General features: G+C 40.5%; 4 protein-coding genes across 4 annotated transcripts; 3 read left to right on the top strand and 1 right to left on the bottom strand.

The window, feature by feature from the left end:
* The first annotated feature begins 1,167 nt into the window (after positions 1–1,167).
* On the top strand, positions 1,168–2,325 carry LOC119982622 (RNA-binding protein cabeza-like). Its single transcript, XM_038826102.1, has 2 exons — positions 1,168–1,580; positions 2,208–2,325. The coding sequence occupies exons 1-2, from the start codon at positions 1,168–1,170 to the stop codon at positions 2,323–2,325; spliced, it is 531 nt and encodes a 176-aa protein (XP_038682030.1).
* Positions 2,326–11,844: 9,519 nt separating this feature from the next.
* Positions 11,845–12,729, top strand: LOC119982623. The gene has a single exon (XM_038826103.1). It carries the CDS (start codon positions 11,845–11,847, stop codon positions 12,727–12,729), a length of 885 nt encoding a protein of 294 aa, XP_038682031.1.
* Positions 12,730–16,243: 3,514 nt separating this feature from the next.
* Positions 16,244–18,424, bottom strand: LOC119982624. The gene is made up of 4 exons (XM_038826105.1): positions 17,572–18,424; positions 17,345–17,503; positions 16,821–17,239; positions 16,244–16,720 (listed from the first exon to the last, which is right to left on the bottom strand). The coding sequence occupies exons 1-4, from the start codon at positions 18,422–18,424 to the stop codon at positions 16,244–16,246; spliced, it is 1,908 nt and encodes a 635-aa protein (XP_038682033.1).
* A 1,870-nt stretch (positions 18,425–20,294) lies between these two features.
* On the top strand, positions 20,295–22,241 carry LOC119982625 (ctenidin-1-like). Its single transcript, XM_038826106.1, has 2 exons — positions 20,295–20,577; positions 21,958–22,241. The coding sequence occupies exons 1-2, from the start codon at positions 20,295–20,297 to the stop codon at positions 22,239–22,241; spliced, it is 567 nt and encodes a 188-aa protein (XP_038682034.1).
* Positions 22,242–23,548: the final 1,307 nt, after the last annotated feature.

A 23,548-nucleotide genomic window follows, 5' to 3' on the forward strand; every position in this document is an offset into this window, starting at 1 on the left:
GCTGGAAGATATTCCTCACTATGTCATCTGGTAGGTCTTCCCAACATGTCCGATGGTCATCACTTACTTCATTGAGCAAGCGTTGCTTGATGAAGGAAGATGGAGATGGACTCTTGCTCCAAGACAGATAATCCCCTAAGTTTGTATAAATATGAAACACGGAATCAGCCATGCAGCCAAGGAAGGAAGCCATGCATGCAGCCAAGGAAGGAACTCAAGCCAACGCAACTCTCCGCAAACTGGAGGCGCTTCGACTTGAGAGGAAGAAGTGGAGAAGGAAGCGAAATCATGAGTGGGTGGCCTGTGTGTGAAATATAAATAGGACTTAACTAGTTCTAGGTCTACTAGGGTTAGGCCTGTTGAGTTCAATTTGGATTGAACTTATTCTAATACTTTTGTCCAACGAAGCAATAGTTGGCCAGACGACTCACAAATCACAATCAGATTCACAAAATTGGGAAAAGTTCACACCTTATGGATCAACCAAATTGTATGAACGGAAATATACATAGAACGAACGATCCAAACAATATCAAAACCTAAACAAAAACTAACAATCGCATACAAATTGCAAAGCAAAGGAAGATTACCCAATTCGTGCCATCAACAGCATCATTTAAACGCACCGTTTTGATTCACAATAAGTCGCAAACATGTAGGCCATCTACTCATCTAGAATAAGACTAGATGGCCTACATGTGTACACAATGGGAAAAAAAATAATTCGAATCTTCTTTTAACAATTCAAAATTAAATGAATGAATGATTATATTTAATAAATGTTAATTGACTCAATCAAACTCATTTAGCTCTTATGATCAATTAATTCTTGTCTTAAAACTTAAATTTTAGATAAGGCTACAACATTCAATAATATCCAATTAAGAAGATTGACTGGTTTTTGCATTGGATATATGAGTCGATTATCCGGAACCTAACAAACTTCCTTCCTTTACGCGTGAGAATCCTATTTGAATTACAAGTTAGAACCTTTGTATACATACATACATATATATATATGACTAGATGACATGCTTGATACTTCATATTCTTACTCAGAGGCTTTTGCGTTTTATTGCGAGGAACTGAAAATTCTCCATCATCGGTGTTGGTGAAAAACCATAAGCGTCAAAATGGGTGCGGCTCTTTTAGTTTGTGGTGGGCGTAATGAATCTCGTACGTCTAGCAAGAGAGAAGAAGATCAAGAAGGGTTCAGGGACGGCCGGGGCCACTTACACTCGTCGTCGTTGTAAAGCGGAATATGAAGATGCTTGGAACAAGACTTCAGATGCGACTAAACTGGCATCGTCTCAACTGATCCTATATGGCCTCGACGGCGGCCACCACCATCATCACTGCCACGGTGGTGCTTCCGGAGGAGGAGGTGCAGGTGCTGGCGACCATCACAGCCATGGTAGTGCTTCAGGAGGTGGCGGAGGCAGCCACCATCAACATGGCCTTGTTAGTAGTTATTACAGCGGTGACGGCGGCGGCGGCTATCATCAGAGCCACAGTAGTGATCATGGCGGGGGATTCAGCCACCATAGTCATAGTTTTGATAGTGGTGGTGGTGGTGCCGGGTGTGGCGGGGGTGGTTTTTGATAATATTTTCTCGGTGTCTTTTGTAATTAGTATTTTCTTTCAAATTTCTAGACCTCTGTCCAAATTAAATCTGCATTTTTCTGTATGCCTTAAAAGTTATAACTAATGCAAGCATTGAATCGGAGAGATAATGCACATTGTAATAAGAAAGAACACCTTATTTAATTGTTATGATGAATTTGGATATATATGAATCCAATTCACGAGAACACCGATGATTTTGATGGATTTTTTTTCATAAAAAAAATATCGTAGAAAAATATTGTTTAGAATGCAACCTTGACACACATATATATATAATCCAGGTAATCGTCAATTGAACCACCTCTAGTTGGTTTGATGGGTTACTTAAGATAAGACTGAATGTTTTTGTATTTGACTGAAATTAGGACATATATGATTTTCTCATATCCATATCAAAATCACCGGCTGCTTACAAGAGGTAGTGGAACAAGTGTCACTGATTTATAGCACAGCCAAGAAAACAACAAATTGCTTTCTAATTTCTACCTTAGAAAGGTCATCACCTATAAATTATAGCAAGCTTGATTATTTTAATTGACTAACATATCCAATCCATGATTAATCTTTTTTTTATATATAAGATTGTTAAATTTGGTTTTGAGGTATAAATTTGCTATTACTGAAGCATCTAAGCATGGAGAGATCGAGAGTTCAAAATTCTTGGAGGTGCATGGTGGTGGTTTTGGGAAGGGCAGATGATCCTGGTTTGCTTGCTAGCAATTGTGGTGACGCTCTCAATCATTTCAATGGTTATATTTGGTTGTGGTGATGATGGTGATAAACCTCGCAGAAAACACAGAAAAGGCGGTCGTCATGACCGCAATGATGGTAATGCTGCTTCTGTCTCTGCTACCTCCGTGACAAATGCTGGAACTACTACCGTTACCGTTTGCTGATCAATAAAATATTCAGAGCAAATTTTCACCAGTTATTGTCGTTGTTTTGTGAGGGTTAATGTTTCTGTTTCTAGTTCAGCAATCCTGGTTTTGTTTTGCTTGTTCTTCAATCTTTCATGTGCAATAAAGTCCAATTCCTTTAAAAATTACGAACCTTTTCAATTTTTTTGTGAAGTGAGTTAACATGATAAACTGATTTTTAACAATGAAAATGTTAAGAATCTCAGTTTTTTTTTTTGTCTAAGCTATTTCGTACATGGTCCGTGTGAAATCTGATCTCTTATGATCCATATGAAATCTTATGCGTGCATCTCAACATTTGACATAAAGAAGATAAAAAAACACTTGGTAAGTAAAATTGTTGTTTTAATTATATCCACACATAATTAAAACAATATTGAGGCAACTTGGGCCGATGATAACCTGACTTGTTACTTATTGAAATGTGAATCACAATATTGAGTCCAAATAAAAATCTAGTGGATGCGAGATCGGCCCAATAGTTTGAAAAAGCCTAGCCTGTTAACCCGTTAGAAACAGATTTTCAGGGCTGTGACACGAGCAGATATGCTTGGACAAAATAGAGTATGCATGCTATTTAAAAGACATGAAATAACGAAAATAAAATTCAAAAACTATTAAACTATTTTTTGTGGTTATAATGCAATAAGGGCATAAATAAAGCATTGGGCATTGGGCAAGTGGATTTTTTTTTCGGTGGCGGCTTTGTTTTCGTATTTTGGAAGACTGATAACATCGCACATTGAGAACATTAAGAGAGGAGGAACAATAAATGAGGAAGTTGACATTTCTTCAAGTTGTAATAAACCCAATTAATAATATCAGACTTCTCTTCAATTTGTTTGGTCCAATAATAACAAAGTTGATTTTTCTTTCCATTCCCCCAGCTATAAAGTATAAACCAATGGGATGGCTACAGCTCTACTAACCTTCAACCCCATCTCGTCAACTTTAAATTAACGTGTCAAATTTTTAAAAATAACAACATGACAACTATGATTTTTAAATTCAAGTAAAATAATACTTTCACTTCATTGTGAAGACTTGTAATCTCATATCGAATTTAGGTGAGTAGAATAAGAGAAAAGGCTGAACACGTCTCATATTTATGATATATTTTTTGGGACTAAATACTTCGAAGACGACTCAGAAAAACAAATATATGCTTTTGACCTAGAACGGATAATATCACTTTCATATGTTTGGGTTTAATTTTCTAAGAATCGTCTTTTTTTTTTAAAACAAGAGTTTTAATGCAATCAAAATAGGTACAAAAGAAACAAAAAAACACAAATCTTACAATGAAATCCATGATTTGGATTTTGCAAGACAAAGAATAACCCCTAGTTACAGGTAGAATACATAGCTTAAAAGAAAATAATTATCTCATATTTATTTAAATCCACTAATCTTTTTTAAGGAAAATCTAATAGTCCTTTATTTTGATATAATCAGACCTACCTCAAATTTTGTATCTATCAATTTGTTATTTATTATTCATTATTTTACAATAAAATCTTTTAAAATAAACATTATGTAATTCGAATAATCAACACAAACTAAAACTTTGAAAAGTCAAACTGTAACAGAAACCACGAATCTTCTCCAATACTCCAACTATGGATTATTCAAAGACACTGACTAATATAAATAGTGGTGATGGATTCGCCCAAAGCCGGCAACTGAGCAACCAAACTAATAGACAAAGAAATGGCGAGAGCGTTGGTGGTTTCCGGTGGCCATTCGGATGCTTTCATGGTGGGCAATTTCGGTGGACTAATGATCATGCTTGGCATGGTTTTTGTTTCAATCTCAATTATTTCTATGGTCATCTTCGCTTGTGGAGATGATAATGAATCTGGCAAACGGCGCAGGAGTAGGTTTCATGGAGGTGGAGGTGGGGGTGGGGGTTGCGGTGGTGGTGGTGGAGGGGGTGGAGGGGGTGGCGGCGGTTGTGGAGGAGGTGGTGGATGTTGAGATTGTCATATGGTTATATGTATGCGTACTTTCATACCATTTATCTTGATTTGTATATCATGTAATCACTAGATATATAGATTAAGATTCACTATACATATTTTACTTTCCACATCTAGTAGCTTGCTTAATTACAATTTTTTATCATACAAGACCAGTAGAAATTGAACATTTTGGATTTCTATTGTTTGGTATGTTTGTTTGTTCGTTACGAATTCACTTGAATTCTATGCATCTAATTCAGCAACTGTGATAACTAGGATATTAACTACTGAAATAAGTGGATACCGGCTGTGGGGATCCAAATTCAAATTAACGAAGTTATCATGTGCCAGGTCTACTCTTTCATCAGAATTTGCAGTATTTTGTATAAGAAATTAATGTAAACGACAATGTAAGGATGACAACACACCGTCTCCAGCTCATTTCATTGCCCATAATTAACGAGAATCTACACTAATCAACACGTATTGAATTTTGCAAATTTTAAGTTTTGGATTTTTCAGTGACACTGCTATATATATATAGTCTTCAGTTTTCCCTGAAGTCAGCGAATTAGATATCCAAGATTCCAAATAATGGCGAGAGAATTAGTAATTTCCAGTGGGCGACTTTGGGGTTATGATTTTGATTGGCGTTGATTTTGTGTCTATCTCAATTATTTCTATCATGATGTTCGTCTATGGTGATGGTAGCAGTGATTCTCGCCCACGTAGCAATAATAGAACTAAACAATTAATGCAAACCCTCAACCCAAAAACTTCCAAGGTCATCTGCATCAATAAGCGAGTTGAAAAAACTATGAATGTTCAGAGAAACCAGAGGGTGAACTAAGATAGAAGCCCAGCATTGATTCATCCTGGTTCTCGCATTGCTTCACACGAAATGCTCTGTCAGAATCCAGTTTAATACTCTTAACAGATTGGCGTTGTTTTTGTGTCTCTCAATTATTTCTATCTGTTGAAATTGATTAAAAAGTTAATGTTTATTTTGCAGGACTTTGTTGGCTTGTGTGGGGACCACATGAAGACTCTGACTAATATAAATAGTAGTGATGGATTCGCCCAAAGCACGCTGATGTGAGATTTCGAACCACTAAAATTATAGCGATTCAAAACTCAGTTTATACTTGTAAATGCACGAATCAATAGTAGTATAGTTTAGCAAATACAAGTGCCGAATCCACGAGAATTGAGTATTACTTTATCATAATTCTAAAATTCACTATAGACATCACCGAATAAAAACAAAATATTATTTATGATTGAAAAATTATGAAATTAAAAGAGAAAATTATAAGAAGCATGCAAGAACAAATAAATGGGTGAGTTGGGGTTCCGATTTCATTATCTTTATTGTACTTAAATCCTTTAGTTGTCAATTATCAATTCCTTCATGTATGTCAAATACCAAGTCCCTTGATTCATGTAGTAGTCATGGCGTCTAACTTACTACGTCTATTCTTAATTTGCAACTATCCATGGCCTCTAGACTAGTTTAACAAACAAGAACGCAATTGGATCTATGGAAACTTATGTAGCGATCACATGAATCCTAGCATATGGCGTCTATGTCTAGGTAGTCATGGTGTTAAATTGCAAGAAGCTATTCCCAATCTGAGCATGGCGTCTACTACGAATTGCATTAGAATAATCACACCTAGATGGTAGCTAAGCATCACGGTTCAATCATCAATTAAGCACAACAATCAACACTTGGCATAGCAAAAAGAAACTAATAATTAATCAAACCAAATTCATTAAGCACAATCAAAGAGGCTACTTCGTCCCCCTTGCAAAAGGTTTAGCTACTTAGGCGATAAAACAAAAGAAAATAAAACTAATAGAATCCATGGAAATCTAGGAAAGAAAACACAAGAATGATGGAACCCGATTGCCGAAATCCCTTCTTCTTCTTTTTTTCTACCGTCAACCTCCAAAGATCTCCTTTTTGACTTGTAATGAGGTATTTATATATGTTTGAAACTCTCCCCAACCTCCTAGGGTTTCCTTCAATAATAAAAAAACACGTAAACCTCAAAGAAAACTCCTAAAATAAGTCAAACTTCTAATTTTCGGATTTATTTTGTTGAGCGCTGTTGCACACCTTATTTAATTGTTATGATGAATTTGGATATGAATCCAACTCACGAACACGATGATTTTGATGGGTTACTTAAGATAAGACTGAATGTTTTCGTATTTGACTGAAATTGAGACATATATGATTTTTCCCATCAAAATCTCCGGTTGCTTACAAGAGGCAGTGATACAAGTTTCACTGATTTATAGCACAGCCAAAAAAACGACAAATTGCTTTCTAATTTCTACCTTAGAAAGGTCATCACCTATAAAGCAAGCTTGGTTATTTTAACTAACTAACTAACATATCCCACACATGATTAATCTTTTTTATATATAAGGTTGTTAAATTTGGTTTTCAGGTATATATTGGCTATTACTGAAGCATCTAAGCATGGCGAGAGAGTTCAAAATTCTTGGAGGTGGTGGTGGTTTTGGGGAAGGCAGATGATCCTGGTTTGCTTGCTAACAATTTTGATGACGCTCTCAATCATTTCAATGGTTATATTTGCTTGTGGTGATGATGGTGATAAACCTAGCAGAGAACACAGAAAGGGTGGTCGCAATGATGGTGACGCTGCTACCTCCGCCGCGCGCAAATGCTGGAGCTACCACCGTTACCATTTTTGATCAAGAAAATTTTCAGAGCAAATTTTCAGCAGTTATTGTTGTTGTTTTGTGAGGGTTAATGTTTTTGTTTGTGTTGATCTTCTTACAAATTTTATGTGTTATATGTACAAAGGTTGAAGGGTAGTAGAATGGTAAAGGTTTTGGACTATCCTAAGGACAACCCAAGTTCCCAGTACTTACAATATATATATGTATAGGTCAAAGATGGGCCTTGAGGTCTTTGATATAATCTCCTAACTTGTGTTAATTTTTACTTTAATTATTTTTTCTAATTTGACTTTGTCAATAACTGAAACACGTTGATTCTCTCCTTAATGGTGAACGTTTCCCAGATTTACTGAAAAATATATTCCAACGTTATTTTTTTTAATATATATCAAGGTGAAAGCTCTGGTTTTATATATGTCGTTTTTGAGAAAGAAAGACAAAAAAGAAACACAACAAATTTCAAACAGTGTTCTGAATGTGCACAGATCGCTATTACAGAGAGAGTATTCTGGGCTTGTTTTATCCTGGGGACGACGTAGTCGATTTACTGCTTGCACACCAGTGGCAGAGCCACGAATCGTCTTAAAAAGAGCGATCTAGTTCGTGACTCAAGCCACCGGTTTCAATTTACTATTCAATCTCCTTATTTTGCAGACTCTAAGGTAATATCTTTAACAGTTTGTAGTTCAGCAATCCTGGTTTTGTTTTGCTTATTAGTCTATCTTTCATGTGCAATAAAGTCCTCTTTCTTTAAAAATTCTTTTTATCTTTTCAATTTTTTGTGTAGTGAGTTAACATGATAAACTGGTTTTTAACTATGAAAATGCTAAGCATCTCTTCTTCTTCTTTTTTTTGTCTAAGCTATCCCCTATATAGTCCATGTGAAATCTGGCCCCCCGCACGATCCATATGAAATCTTATACGTCCATCTCAACATTTAATATAAATGGGATGAAAAAAAGAATGATCCGTAAAATTGTTGTTTTAATTATTTCCACACATTTCATTGGCGACTTGGGCCGATGATAACAAGTCGCCGATGATAACGTGACTTGTTAGTTATTGAAATGCGAATAATAATATTGAGTCGAAATAGAAGCTAGTAGATGCGAGATCGGGTCAATAGTTTAAAAAAGTCCAGCCTGTTCGCCCTTTAGAAATAGATTTCCAGGGCTGTGACACCAGCAGATATGCTTGGACAAAACCGAATATACATGATATTTAAAAGATACAAACTAACGAAAATAAAATACAGTATCCGGAAACTATTAAACTTTTTTTTTTTGTGGTTATACAGCCAAAAGGACAAAAATAGAGCATTGGGCAAGTGCTATTAAAAACTAAATCAAATAACTGAATCTATCGATACTCGAATTCATCGATCGGTTATTTTCAAATAAAATTTACATATTTCTTTAAAGAATCGATCGAAAACTGAAAAATCGAAATAATCGATAATTAATAACAGATCGATCGATCGACTAAATTTATATGAGAAAACTGACCATAATCACCCCTACAAAGTTGAATGCATGATGCAATTATTATTGCCGAATCTTAGATATTTTCTATTTTTTTAGATTTTTTTAAAAATATTTTACACCTCAAAAATGAAACAAGAGGAGGGTTGCTCCTTTTCACGTACAATCCAAATTTTTATGGATATGGCATTTTCTTTAGCTACGGATTGGCTTAAGGCTGAAGAATGGGATAAGGTTGGGTGGTTGTGGAGGGTGATATTTTGTAAGTTATTGAAGCTTTGAATAATCCTACCAGGCCTATCTAGAGCTTTACAAAAATGCCCCTCCTCTTGGAGGGCTGGTCATATATTCAGAAAAGCCAATTTACTTGTGAGCTTTGCCAAACATGTTGTCTGGTTTGGTTCCGGGTGGGTCGGTTGAAATGTTTCTTGCCCTGCTAGATTTTTTCTCGGTGGCGGGTTTGTTTTCCGTGTTTTGAACTATTGATAAGATCTCACTTCGAAAAAATTAGGAGGAGCGATCAATAAATAATAAAGCTGTCTTTTCTCCAATTTGTAATAGACCCAATTAATAATATCAGATTTCTCTTCAATTTGTTTGGTCCAATAATAAGAAAGTTGATTTTTCTTTCCATTCCCAGCTGTAAAGCATAAACCAATGGGATGGCTACAGCGCTACTAACGTTCAACACCATCTCGTCAACTTTAAATTAACATGTCAAATTTATAAAAATAGCAACAAGACAACTATGATTTTTAAATTCAAATAAAATAATGCTTTCACTTCATTGTTAAGATTTGTAATCTCATATCGAATTCAAGTGAGACGAATAAGAGAAAAGGTTGAACACTTCTCACACTTGTGACGCGTTTCTTGAGACTAAATATTTCGGAGACAACTCAGGAGAATAAATCCATGTGTTTGATGCAAAACAGATAATATCACCTTCATATATATGTTTGGATTGAATTTTCTAACAATTATCAATGTTTTCAAAGCAAGAGATTCAATGCAAAAACGCATGATTTGGATTTTGCAAGACAAAGAATAATCTCTATCTCTAGTTACAGGTAGAATACATAGCTTAAAAGATAATAATTATCTCACATTTATTTAAATCCACTGATATTTTTAAGGACAATCTAATAGCCCTTAATTTTGATAAAATCAGACCTAACTCAAATTTTGTCTCTCTCAATTTGTTATTTGTTATGCTTATAAAATTTGTTTTGTTATTTATTATTCATTATTTTAGAATAAAATCTTTTAAAATAAACATTATGTAATTCGAATAATCAACACAAACTAAAACTTTGAAAAATCAAACTGTGACTGTGTATGGGCCAAAAATCGTTGGCCCGAAATATTCCGACACGAGTAAAAGCCCAGCGTAAACTTCAATTACAGATCAGCCCAGATGTGCATTCCTGGGCCTGTCTGATCTGCAAATCCTAGCAACACTCAAAGCCCATATTTGGATGGGGTATAAAAGCACCTCAGTGCCATGGGGTCCAGTAATTATCAGATGGGATCAAAAGCCCAATAACAGCCCATCAAAGGAGCTAATCCGTACTGTTTAGCATGTGCTGAACACGTGATTGAGCACACTATAAATAGAGGAGGGGTCCTCCTCATTACGCTCTCTGGACCACCAGGTATCTATCTCTTTCTCTCTCTAAAAAGCCCTTCACTTCCCTCACTAAAAATATTTCCAACAGTTGACTGACTTGACCGTCGGAGCTTGTTCGGTCGACACCACACCGGTGTTCAAGTTTCACGGTCAACCTTTTCTGATCTTGCAGGGTTGTCATAGGCCTCAATCGACAACAAATTGATTGTAGATTTTAGTGTCTACAATTTGGCGCCCACCGTGGGGCCTTGACAATCATTCGGCTAGATCAGTCATTTCCGGACGACTCTCCATCATGTCTTCGGACGATTCAAATGATTTTGCTACTCAACTGGCAGCGTTGAAGGCTCAAATGGCGGAGGACAAGGCTGCAGCAAAGGCCGAAAGTGCCTCCGTCCGGGCAGAAAACATTGCCTTGAGGGGTAAAGTAGAGCAGTTGTTGGCTCAGCTTTCCACACCGCCCCCGACCTCACAGGTCGTCTCAATATCGGCTCGATGCAGTCACTGGACTCTCCTAATCCAGCTGAAACTTCTTGTCAGCCGCGATCTCAGTCATTCAATGTCCCACACCTACCTTTATCGGTCGGCGAGCAATCTAATGCCTATCATAGGGATCTTCCGCCCCCACCAACTCGTTCGGCCATGACAACCAATGTCGGGCTGTCCTATGACAAGGGTTTAACCGACGCGCAGAGACTAACCGAAGTCGAAACATTCCTCAGACGACTTCCCGGAGTACCGGTGCCAATCCGGAAAAGCCTACCCGACAGTTATTCTGACTCTCCGTTCTCCGATCGCATCGTTTCGGTGGAAATGCCGAAGAAATTCCATCTTCCCAACATGCGCTCCTTCGATGGCACCAGCGACCCGGACGACCATATGGCCCAGTATAGACAAAGAATGCTCACCCTCACCGTGTCAAGGGAATCTCGTGAAGCATGCATGTGCAAAGCGTTCGGATGTTGCCTCACCGGTCCAGCATTACAATGGTTCATTAACCTCCCCAATGCCTCGATCAGTTCGTTCGCCCAACTGACAGATCTTTTCATAGAGCAGTTTGCTAGCAGCAGGAGGTTACCCAAAGCTTCGGACGATCTCTACAAAATCAGACGCGGGTCGGAGGAATCTCTTCGCTCTTATATTGGTCGCTTCCTGGCGGAGAAGGTGCTGATCCCTAGCTGTAACGTGGAGACAGCTGTCACAGCTTTCAGAAAGGGTCTGTCACCCTCCGACGAACTCTATAAAGAGTTGACGAAGTTTCCGTGTACCAACATGGAAGACGCGCTGGCGCGCGCGTGGGCCCAGGTTAAATGGGACGAGGATGAAAGCAATCAACAGCAACCCCCGGCCGGGAGGAGCGTCGGACACACTGGGGTCGGCAAGGATCAATGCCAAGATCATCGACCTCGAGGGTCGGATCGATCACGCCATGATAGACGACAATACGATCGATCTAGATCTGCATCGTCCAGTTTTCGAAGCCGGAATACGCATTTAACATTGAACCGACCGAGATGATCTCCACTCTTAAGAGCTTGGGGAACAAGGTGCAGTGGCCTAGCAAAATGAGGTCCCCAGCTGACCGTCGGGACTCATCGAAGTGGTGCGATTTCCACCAAGACCATGGCCACACCACTCGGGATTGTCGAGGTTTACACGATGAAGTTATCGAGTTGTTGAACCGTGGGCACCTCAAAGACGTGTTGACCGCAAAGGGTAAAGAAACCATGGCCAGAAGGATTGATCGAGAGCTGACACCACCGACTCACCCGAAGCCAAAAGGGTCAGTCGGAGTCATTATCGGTGGTTCTGAGATCAGCGGCATATCGCATTCAGCTGCAAAGAGAAATGCCCGGAAGGCTGTGAATCCAATCCTACGATCCACCGAACTTGTCGTACCACCGTCCGGACAAATGATAAGTTTTATTGATGATGAAGCCACGCAATTACTCAATCCACATCACGACGCTTTGGTAATATCTATTCTTGTTGCTAATTACACTATTAAACGTGTCTTGGTTGACAATGGCAGCTCGACGAATGTCCTATTCCTAGGTTGTCTCAAGGCAATGGAAATCGATGAATCCCATATCATTGGCCGGTCAACAATACTCCTTGGGTTCAGCGGGGAGCAGGTATACAGTCTGGGGGAGATCGCTCTGCCGGTTTATACCGAAGGAATAAATCTCAACACTAACTTCGTAGTGTTAAAAGGCTCTTCGCCGTATAACATCATACTCGGTCGACCATGGATCCACGAGATGAAAGCAATCCCTTCGACGTACCATCAACTGATACGTTTCCCTACGAAATGGGGAGTCAAAGAGATTAGGGGAGAACAACTTGCTTCACGGAACTGTTACACCAGTGCCTTGAAAGGGAAAACAAATGACTTATAGCAATTACAGCAACTAACAGCCCCGGCAGACAAGGCTGCTATAGTCGACCAAGGTTCGCCAGATATGGAAGAATTAGATGACATTCAGATTCATCCGGACTATCCCGATCGTAAAGTACAGATTGGTACACGTCTCGAATATGATGTTCGAACGAAGCTCATCGAATTTCTTACAGAAAATCAGGATTGCTTCGCATGGTCACATGCCGATATGGTGGGGATAGATCCAGAAGTTGTTGTCCATCGGCTCCAGGTCGATCCGAACCACGAGCCCGTCAGACAGAAAAGAAGGAAGTTTGCGGCCGAACGCAATCGTATTATAAACGATGAAGTTCAAAAGCTTATCGATGTAGGTTCTGTTCGTGAGGTTCAATATCCGGATTGGTTGGCAAATGTGGTGGTTGTTAAAAAGAAAAACGGAAAATGGAGAGTTTGTATCGACTTCACTGATCTGAACAAAGCATGCCCAAAGGATCCTTTCCCTCTCCCACACATCGATATGCTAGTTGATTCGACTGCCGGGCATGAACTCCTCAGCTTCATGGATGCCTTCTCAGGCTACAATCAAATTCTCATGCATCCAGATGATCAGGAGAAGACATCATTCATAACTGAAAGAGGTATTTTTTGTTATAAAGTTATGCCGTTCGGTTTAAAAAATGCAGGATCAACATACCAAAGGTTGGTCAACAAAATGTTTGCCGCAATGCTGGGCAAAACTATGGAAGTCTACATTGATGATATGCTGGTAAAATCTCTGAAAGCTGAATCCCATCTGGGGCACCTGCGAGAGGCATTCGAGGTGCTTCGAAAATACAATATGAAACTTAACCCAACAAAATGTTCTTTTGGCGTGTCGGCCGGAAAGTTCCTCGGTTTCATGGTGACTCAAAGGGGAATTGAAGCAAATCCGGAGCAAATTCGGTCGGTCCTCCATATCCCATCGCCAAGATGCAGGAAGGACGTGCAAAAGCTGACCGAAAGAATAGCGGCGCTAAGCAAATTCATCTCTCGGTCATCCGATCGATGCCACAGCTTTTTCGACATTCTACGCAAAAGCAAGGACTTTGAATGGTCAGTCGAGTCGGAAGAAGCCTTACAACAATTGAAGCACTATTTGGTATCAGCACCGCTACTTTCCAAGCCAAAACAGGGTGAGTCACTTCTGTTATACCTTGCAGTTTCAGAAACAGCAGTTAGCGCTGTTTTAGTCAGAGATGAAAATGGTCGACAGTTGCCTGTCTACTATATCAGCAAAAGCCTGCTTGATGCAGAAACGAGGTACTCCCAACTTGAAAAGTTAGCCTTGGCTCTTATGGTAGCCGCCCGGAAATTACGTCCATATTTTCAATGCCACCCGATCGTGGTTGTCACAACCTTCCCTTTGCGTAACATACTCCACAAACCCGAGTTGTCGGGCCGATTAACAAAATGGGCCGTGGAACTCAGTGAACATGACATTATATTCCAACCCCGGACGGCGATGAAGTCTCAGGTGTTGGCCGACTTCGTAGCTGACTTTACTCAACCAATAGAGGCCCAAGCGAAGCACGAGTTGTTATATATAGCGAAGCATCCGGAAGGGACGTGGTCTCTCTCGGTTGATGGTTCCAGCAACGTGAACGGAAGCGGGCTCGGGATCGTTCTCATTTCACCCTCTGGGGAAATATTGCAGCAATCCATCCATTGTGGGTTCCGAGCTACCAACAATGAAGCCGAATACGAAGCTCTTATTTCTGGATTGGAGCTCGCAAAAAAACTCAAGGTAAGAAAGATCTCTGTTCGATCGGATTCACAATTGGTAGTCAACCAACTGCTCGGATCTTATCAGGCTCGCGGAGCGAACATGATTATTTATTTGGAGTTGGCAAAAAGACTTCGAGACTCGTTCGAGGAATTCGTTATAGCTCAAGTACCACGTCTTGAAAACTCACATGCGGATGCACTGGCCAATCTGGGATCTGCCCTACAGACAAACGAGCCACAAATGATACCGGTTGTACACCTTGAGGCCCCGGCAACCAAAGACGTTAATGAAGTCCTAACAATTTCTGCCGAAGATAGCTGGATGACCCCCTTGATCAAATACATTGACAAAGGAGAATTGCCGCTTGACAAGAATGCTGCCCGAAGACTCAGGGCTGGAGCGGTTCGGTTCACCACTTATGAAAGTCAGCTTTACAGGAAATCGTATTCGGGTCCGCTGCTCCGCTGCGTAACTACTAGGCAAGGTGGAGACATTCTTTCAGAATTACACGAGGGAGAGTGTGGAAACCATTCGGGCGGAAGAAGTCTGGCCAATCGAACACTAACGAGCGGATACTTTTGGCCTACGATGCGTGCAGACGCTGCGAACTTCGTCCGATTATGCGATAAGTGTCAACGATTCGCCCAAGTTTCTCATCTTCATCCTGAGAAGCTTCATCCCACGCTAGCACCATGGCCTTTCATGCACTGGGGAATGGATATCGTTGGTAAATTGCCGGTCGCCTCCGGACAAAGGGTATACGTCCTCGTCCTAACGGATTACTTCACAAAATGGGTCGAGGCAGAAGCTTTTAAGCAAATTCGTGACCATGAGGTGAAGACGTTTATATGGAAAAACATTATCTGTAGGTTCGGCATTCCAAAAAAGATAACGACCGACAATGGCTCCCAATTCTTGAGCCATCAATTTCAAGTTTTTTGCAACAAATATGGAATCGATCTGCACTACTCCACTCCGCGCAATCCCCAGTCGAACGGACAGGCTGAGTCCTCCAACAAAACTATCATGAACACTTTGAAGAAAAGGCTTGAGGACGCCAAAGGAAAATGGGCGGAGGAACTATACCTGGAGTACTGTGGTCCTATCGAACGACGGCAAAAACTCCAACAGGGGAAACTCCTTTTTCGCTCGTATATGGGTCGGAAGCGGTCATTCCCGTCGAGATCGGTCTCCCCTCAGCCAGATGTCAGTGGATTAGCCAGAGCACGAATGATGAATTACTAGAAAAGAATTTAGACACGATTGACGAACTCAGAGAAGAGGCAAGGATTCGGACGACAATCTATCAGCAAAAAGTGGCGCGTCACTACAACAAAAATGTTAGAACCCGAATATTTCGAGTCGGAGACTTCGTACTTAGAAAGGTCTTTCAGAACACCAAAGAGCATGGGGCAGGAAAACTCGGACAAACTTGGGAAGGACCGTACCAGATTAGGGAAGTTGTCGGACGAGGAGCATACAAACTGACAGCCAAAGACGGGCGGGAATTGAACAACAGTTGGAACGCTATCCATCTCAAATTGTATCATTTTTAACTAAATAAAGTCCCTGCTTTTGTTAAAATCTCGTTCAAACTATTAAAATAAACGTACAACCACTATTATCAATACGGTCGAAACTAATATTAACAAAATGAACCGACGTCCAAAGTTTCATCACCAAAAACTACATTACCACTTAATTGGCCAAAAATTACATTTCCAAAAGCCGGACGACAGCAAGGTGTGACATGAAGGCCATGTAACATTCAGGCCGAAGGGGGAGCATCGCAATTCCCATCATTCACATCATCAATCTCATCACCATCAGCTTCTTCTTCGTCTTCAGTAAACATTTTGAGGTACTCCTCGTGGTTGCGGATATGTAGGTCAACATCCCACTCGGAGGACTTCCCCTCCTTGAATTCCCTCATTAGATTCCCAGTCGTACAAATAACGGCGTCGTCAACAGCGGACTCCAGTTGCTTCTTCAAATCCGCAATTTCATCCTCTGAAGACTTGTGACTAACGTTCAAGGACTGAACCTGGGCTTTAAGATCCTCAATTTCCTTCTCGAACGACGCAATCTTCTCTTCCAAAGCCTTGGCATTGGCTACCGCGAGGGACTCTCTCTTCTTTCTTAATGAAATTTCGGCCGAGAGTTCCCGCTGTTTGAGCGAAGCGCTAACATATTTTTGCTTCATCACGCCGTACTGCTCACGCATATAGAGACAACCCTCGAAAACCTGCAACAGAAATATTGTTAAATCTTCGTGTATATAAAACATGGAAAACCTACGTATAGAGGTTTGAAAATGCTCAAAGTCTCGACCGATAGAGACATACCTGAAAGGCACGGGTGGCACTAAAGTCCGCGATGCTCTCAGTAGTAAAATCTGTAAACTCTTCAACGTCAGCCGGGAATACGAGACCGCTCGCAGCACTCATAAATGCGGCCGGGTCGCCAAAAGCAGACGTCCCCTCGGGAAAGGTAAAGACGACTGCACCCGACGAATCCTCCAAATCTTTTCCTCTCCTTTTTGGTCTAGCCTCTCTGGGAGAAGGAGGAAGCTCGACTTCTGCGACGCCACCATCGGTCGGTTCCACAGTGTCTTTCGTTTTATCTGTTGCTTTCTTTCCAGACTTTCCTCTGGACGACTTCTTTTTGGCTTCCTGAGCAGCTTTCTTCCTTCGCTCAAAGGCTTCACCAGCACTTTTAACATCAACCGGGCCAGCCATTGTATCGTCCGATAACCCTCTTTCTTCTAAATTCAAATTTCGCATAAAAGAAAATTGGTATCCTAATAGTTCGAACGACCTTGTAGCGCACAAAACAGTACTTAAATCTCTAAGTTTAGGTACGGGAGTACCTTCTTGCAAGTCTTGTACGTGCGACCACAAAGAGCTCCTACGGAGGTTTGCTTCTTTCAAAATGTCCTTCCAATCTCTCTCCTTGGCAGTAAGGTCCCCAACGAAATTGTTAAAAGCTCGCTCGTAGTTATCACAAGCAGGCTTCATGCTCAAATTTCCTGCAAAAAGGAAAATATAAGTCTGGGTCAGTCAATCGCGAACGGAATGAACAATATACTATACTTACTAGCTTTCTTCCAAGAAAGAGGAACTCCGTCCGATCCGCCGGGACCGAATACCATCTCCCCTCGAACCCAGAAGAAATAGGGTTTCCACCCTCGGTCAGCTGTTGTCAAGTTTAATACCGGATGGCCCTGTTTCTTTCTAAACAAATTGAAAGTATATCGGCCAGGGTCTCCTGGATGTTCCTTCAAATAATAGCAGTTTAACAGCTCCCGATACCCGAACGGACGTCCCAGCCTCTCACTCAAACATTCAACTGCTAAGAGAAGCCTCCAACCGTTCGGCATGAGCTGCGTTGGGGCAATGCGGAAGTAACGCAAAACGTCCCGTACTAACGTAGGCATCGGAAAACGTAGACCCAGTTTGAACGGAGCTTCATACATTGCCACCCATCCCGGAACATCCCAATCAACTCTCTGATAAAAAGTCGCAGCTTTCACTTCCACTCCGGACGGAAATTTATAACAATACTTCAACCTCAGAAGTTCATTCCCTTTCAGAGCCGAAGCATCCGTCTTCGTCAGAAAGTTCAAGGGCCGGCCGTCCGCTTCGATCGTTTCAATACCGATGGGTGGAAGAGACTGATGATCACTTGTACCAGCCTCCTCGACAGGCTCCGCAAAACGCACCCCTGACTCGTGATAAGTCCTCCTCGGAAGACGAACCACTTTCAAAGGAGCGGGCCGACTTGAAGCACTTCGCTCATCAATTTCCCCGGTCGCGGTAACGCACTTATTAACCAACAGATGTTGTCCGGACTCTTCTTCCCTTTCATCACCAAACCGCGCGCCACTTACTTCGTCTAAATCAGATTCCCTAAGATTGGCGATTTCTTCCAAATGGGAAGCAGAAGCCATAGGAAACCTTTACCGGAGAGCCCCACCGGGGACCAAAGGCGCGGCGGAGACAAAGACCAGGAAACCGCCGGAAAAACAAAAACCGGCCAAATGATGGGCAAAAATCAAAGAAAGCAACCAGAGAGAACGCAAGCAAGAAAGAAACTAGAAACAGAAAGAAAAGTCGAAGAGAGACTTTAGGAGTCACCTGAACTTGGAGAAGAAAGAACCTGCAAGCAAGAAAAGAGGAGAAGGAGATCTCTGATGGGGGAGTTGGTGAAGATAACGAAAAATTGTTGTGTATGTAGAAGATAAACACGAAAACCAAGGGACATCATTACACGGCATTAATGACTGACGAAAGAACCGTCAGCCGTCATAGAAAGACTGAGAACCCAAGAAACGTGCGAAGGGGGAATACATTTAATGCCCCGAAACCCTAAAAGGCGTACCTTCGGTAGACCAAAAGTCAGACAGTTGGCAGCTACAATCAATGCAAGAGATCCTATCAGATACGTCGGACACGTGCCAAGGAACTTTCGTCCGAACGAACAACTAGACCCGTGAGAGTCTAACGTTCAGCCCCAAGCGGTTAAGGACTTTCGTCCGAACGAACAACTGGACCCGTGAGAGTCTAACGTTCAGGCCCAAGAGGTTAAGGACTTTCGTCCGAACGAACAACTAGACCCGTGAGAGTCTAACGTTCAGGCCCAAGCGGTTAAGGACTTTCGTCCGAACGAACAACTAGAACCGTGAGAGTCTAACGTTCAGGCCCAAGCGGTTAAGGACTTTCGTCCGAACGAACAACTAGACCCGTGAGAGTCTAATGTTCAGGCCCAAGAGGTTAAGGACTTTCGTCCGAACGAACAACTAGACCCGTGAGAGTTTAACGTTCAGCCCCAAGCGGTTAAGGATTTTCGTCCGAACGAACAACTAGACCCGTGAGAGTCTAACGTTCAGGCCCAAGAGGTTAAGGACTTTCGTCCGAACGAACAACTAGACCCGTGAGAGTTTAACGTTCAGCCCCAAGCGGTTAAGGACTTTCGTCCGAACGAACAACTAGACCCGTGAGAGTCTAACGTTCAGCCCCAAGAGGTTAAGGACTTTCGTCCGAACGAGTAAGCCTAAGAGGCAGAAAATCTGGTAAGAACGAACCAGACCATGATAGTTTAACATGCGATCCGTGAACGACGACCTGACTACTCTCAGAGTCAAGAAACTTGACTCCGAGAGTGGGGGACAAACTGTATGGGCCAAAAATCGTTGGCCCGAAATATTCCGACACGAGTAAAAGCCCAGCGTAAACTTCAATTACAGATCAGCCCAGATGTGCATTCCTGGGCCTGTCTGATCTGCAAATCCTAGCAACACTCAAAGCCCATATTTGGATGGGGTATAAAAGCACCTCAGTGCCATGGGGTCCAGTAATTATCAGATGGGATCAAAAGCCCAATAATAGCCCATCAAAGGAGCTAATCCGTACTGTTTAGCATGTGATGAACACGTGATTGAGCACACTATAAATAGAGGAGGGGTCCTCCTCATTACGCTCTCTGGACCACCAGGTATCTATCTCTTTCTCTCTCTAAAAAGCCCTTCACTTCCCTCACTAAAAATATTTCCAACAGTTGACTGACTTGACCGTCGGAGCTTGTTCGGTCGACACCACACCGGTGTTCAAGTTTCACGGTCAACCTTTTCTGATCTTGCAGGGTTGTCATAGGCCTCAATCGACAACAAATTGATTGTAGATTTTAGTGTCTACAGACTGAGACACGAATCTTATCCAATACTCCAACTATGGATTATTCAAAGACACCGACTAATATAAATAGTGGTGATGGATTCGCCCAAAGCCGGCAACTGAGCAACCAAACTAATATACAAAGAAATGGCGAGAGCGTTGGTGGTTTCCGGTGGCCATTCGGATGCTTTCATGGTGGGCAACTTCGGTGGACTAATGATCATGCTTGGCATGGTTTTTGTTTCACTCTCAATTATTTCTATGGTCATCTTCGCCTGTGGAGATGATAATGAATCTGGTGGAAGTGGAGGTGGAGGTGGAGGTGGAGGAGGGGTTGGGGTTATGGCTGGGGGTGGGGGTTGCGGTGGTGGTGGTGGTGGTGGAGGTTGTGGAGGGGGTGGCGGCGGTTGTGGTGGAGGAGGTGGTGGATGTTGAGATCGTCATATGGTTATATGTATGCGTACTTTCGTACCATTTATCTTGATTTGTATATCACGTAATCACTATATATATATATATATATAGATTATGATTCACTACTATACATATTTTACTTTCCACATCTATTAGCTTGCTTAATTACAATTTTTATCATACAAGACCAGTAGAAATTGAACATTTTGGATTACTAATGTTTGGTATGTTTGTTTGTTCGTTACGAATTCACTTGAATTCTGTGCATTTAATTTAGCAGCTATGATAACTGAGAATCTGAGATATTAATTACTGGAATAAGTGGATACCAATTGTGGGGATCCAAATTCAGATTAACGAACTTATCATGTGCCAGGTCCACTCTTTCATCAGAATTTGCAGTATTTTGTACAAGAAATTAATGTAAACGGCAATGTAAGGATGGCAGCACACCCTATCCAGCTCATTTCATTGCCCATAATTAACGGGAATCTACACTAATCAACACGTATTGAATTTTGCAAATTTTTAAGTTTTGGATTTTTCAGTGACACTACTGCATATATATATAGTCTTCAGTTTACCCAGAAGTCAGCGAATTAGATAATTTAACAACTAGATTCAACACGCTAATTTAATTATCTTTTGTATTTTGAAGATGAATTAAGATATTTTATTTGTCATTTTTATTATAAATTTATAAATAAAGATTCCTTTGTTACTTATGGCGAATTTAACTTTCAGTGTGCAGTTTACTATTTAAGTATTTTATTTGTCATTTTTATTATAAATTTATAAATAGAGATTCCTTTGTTATTTATGGCGAATTTAACTTTCGGTCTCCGTTTCATTATTTATTTATTTTAATTCCTTTCAGATGATGCATTTATGTTTACCAGTCTGTACGTGATTTCTTCCATACTGAAAAAGAGAGGAGGAGAAAAAAAAAATTTAAGATTTGGTTTAGAGTTTACTATTAAAGTTTTTAACCCTCCTTGAGGCAAAACAGTTTTTGAGTTGAAAAAAAATTAAGAATGAGTCGTCTTTGAATTCTAATTATTTTGATATTCTTTTAAAATCTAACAAAGTATTGATTGAATCTGGTATTCACGAGTCCAATTTAAGAAGTTTAAGTAGAACGTCCTTTTCATCACGTTGTCCTACATCACAAGCCCGGTTCGCATTTTGGGGTTAGTGTCAATTGTCCTTTCAAACGACAATTAAGAATATATTTTTTTTGTTTCTTAGGTAAATACAAAATTAATAATACGAGATATCTCGTTTGAAACATTGGTGTAGTCGACGCTATAATTTTTTCTTTTTCTTTTTTCATTAAATAAAAGATTAAACATTGGAGCAATCGTAACTATATTTTGGCTTTTCTTTGAATTCGAAGCTATTAAGGTAGACCAATGGCAACGAAAATGGATACCAAAACAAATGGCAAGAGAATTGGTGTTTTTTGGTGGCCAACAGACAGAAGGTTTTGTGATGGGAAGGCTTGAGTGCTTGTCCTTGCTTGGTGTGGTTCTCGTGTCACTTACGATTTTTTCTATGGTCATATTCGCTTGTGGGGTTAATAATGACGTCCCTAACAAACGTCGCGGAGGTGGAGGTGGAGGTGGAGGTGGGGGCGCCGTTGCTGGAGGTGGAGGTTGTGGCGGGGGAGGTGGAGGTTGAGATGGTTGCGATTATGGAGAGAATAAATATTGTTGCTAAATCTATATTACACATCATATATATGCACTTAGAAAGATCAGATAATAATATGTACTTTTGTCTGTAAATATTTTCTGTTTACACTCTACATATGTTGTTTTACTTTCGATGTCTGATCTCAATTGCTTGACTAAATGGCTAGAACAATTGGGATAGGTGTTGAAAAGGATAAAAGGTTGAAACAAGCCTTTGTACAATTTTTTTTATACTAAACAAGCTCCTCATATGTATTTTAATTTCAGTGTTTGTTTAGTGCGAAAAATTAAACAAAGGATTGTTATTCATTTGTAGTGTTTGGATTGAATTTTCAAACACGACCCTCCTGTCCACCTATTTGTATATTGAAAAAAGAAATATTCTTATCATAGTGCTCATAACTCATAAGTGATAAGACTAAACTTGTATAATATTAGAAATCCACACCCCATACATACGAATTATATTGTCCGCTTTGGAGGTTTGATTTTCGTGGATACATTAGATTACGGCAAAAGAGTACTTTTCATCCCTCAACTATTGGTCGGGTTTCATTTTCGTCCCTTAACTTTTTTTTTTCCCTTTTTCGTCCCCCAACTATGGGAAAGTACCATGTTTGTCCCTCGAATAAATCCGGCCATTGAAAAATCCTACGTGGCATCATATCGTTCGTCAGATCAGATTTTTCCCAACTTCAATCTCACTTGAAAGGACGAAAATGATACTTTTCAATAGTTGAGGGACGCAAATGGGAGAAAAAAAAGCTTAGGGACAAAAATGAAACTCGCCCCATAGTTGAGGGATGAAAAGTATCTTTTTGCCATTAGATTACCCTCATGAATTTGTTCCTCATAGACTCAACAATTGGGTCATGACCCAAGTCGCTTAACCCCGTGAAAATGCCTAGCTAGTTATCAAGTACGGAGGGGCTTTGCACATATAAACCATTGGAAGCACTATGTCGATGTGGGATATTGTGTCTTTAACAGACGATAAAATATATCCAATTGTCTGAATTCGCCAGTTGTTTTTATATATTCAAAAATGTAATAATTAAGACTAGCCAACTTAATTCCTTATGCAAATAAATGTATTCCGAAATTGTTTTAAGAATGAATTGACTAAAAAACAAACTTCCATCCGTATACAACACGGAATTTGAACTTTGAAACGTCAAAAGTGTGACATGAGCAATGAAGGTCTTTCAAATTCTAGATGATTTAAACAGTCTGTTTATTTATGTAGTCTTCTACAATTTGCATATATATGGTCTTGCAAGAAAACTTATCCAA

This window comes from Tripterygium wilfordii, chromosome 17 (assembly GCF_013401445.1).
Source record: "Tripterygium wilfordii isolate XIE 37 chromosome 17, ASM1340144v1, whole genome shotgun sequence".
Classification (NCBI taxonomy): Eukaryota; Viridiplantae; Streptophyta; class Magnoliopsida; order Celastrales; family Celastraceae; genus Tripterygium; species Tripterygium wilfordii.

Coding starts and splice junctions, on each gene's coding strand:
- LOC119982622 (XM_038826102.1), top strand. CDS start 1,168: ATGAATCTCGTACGTCTAGCAAGAGAGAAGAAGATCAAGAAGGGTTCA. Junction 1,581..2,207: donor AGTGGTGGTGGTGGTGCCGG/GTGTGGCGGGGG, acceptor TTTATATATAAG/ATTGTTAAATTTGGTTTTGA.
- LOC119982623 (XM_038826103.1), top strand. CDS start 11,845: ATGATCTCCACTCTTAAGAGCTTGGGGAACAAGGTGCAGTGGCCTAGC.
- LOC119982624 (XM_038826105.1), bottom strand. CDS start 18,424: ATGGCTTCTGCTTCCCATTTGGAAGAAATCGCCAATCTTAGGGAATCT. Junction 17,504..17,571: donor TCTTTCTTGGAAGAAAGCTA/GTAAGTATAGTA, acceptor TCCTTTTTGCAG/GAAATTTGAGCATGAAGCCT. Junction 17,240..17,344: donor CGTACAAGACTTGCAAGAAG/GTACTCCCGTAC, acceptor ATTTGAATTTAG/AAGAAAGAGGGTTATCGGAC.
- LOC119982625 (XM_038826106.1), top strand. CDS start 20,295: ATGGCGAGAGCGTTGGTGGTTTCCGGTGGCCATTCGGATGCTTTCATG. Junction 20,578..21,957: donor TGGTGGAGGAGGTGGTGGAT/GTTGAGATCGTC, acceptor TTGAATTCGAAG/CTATTAAGGTAGACCAATGG.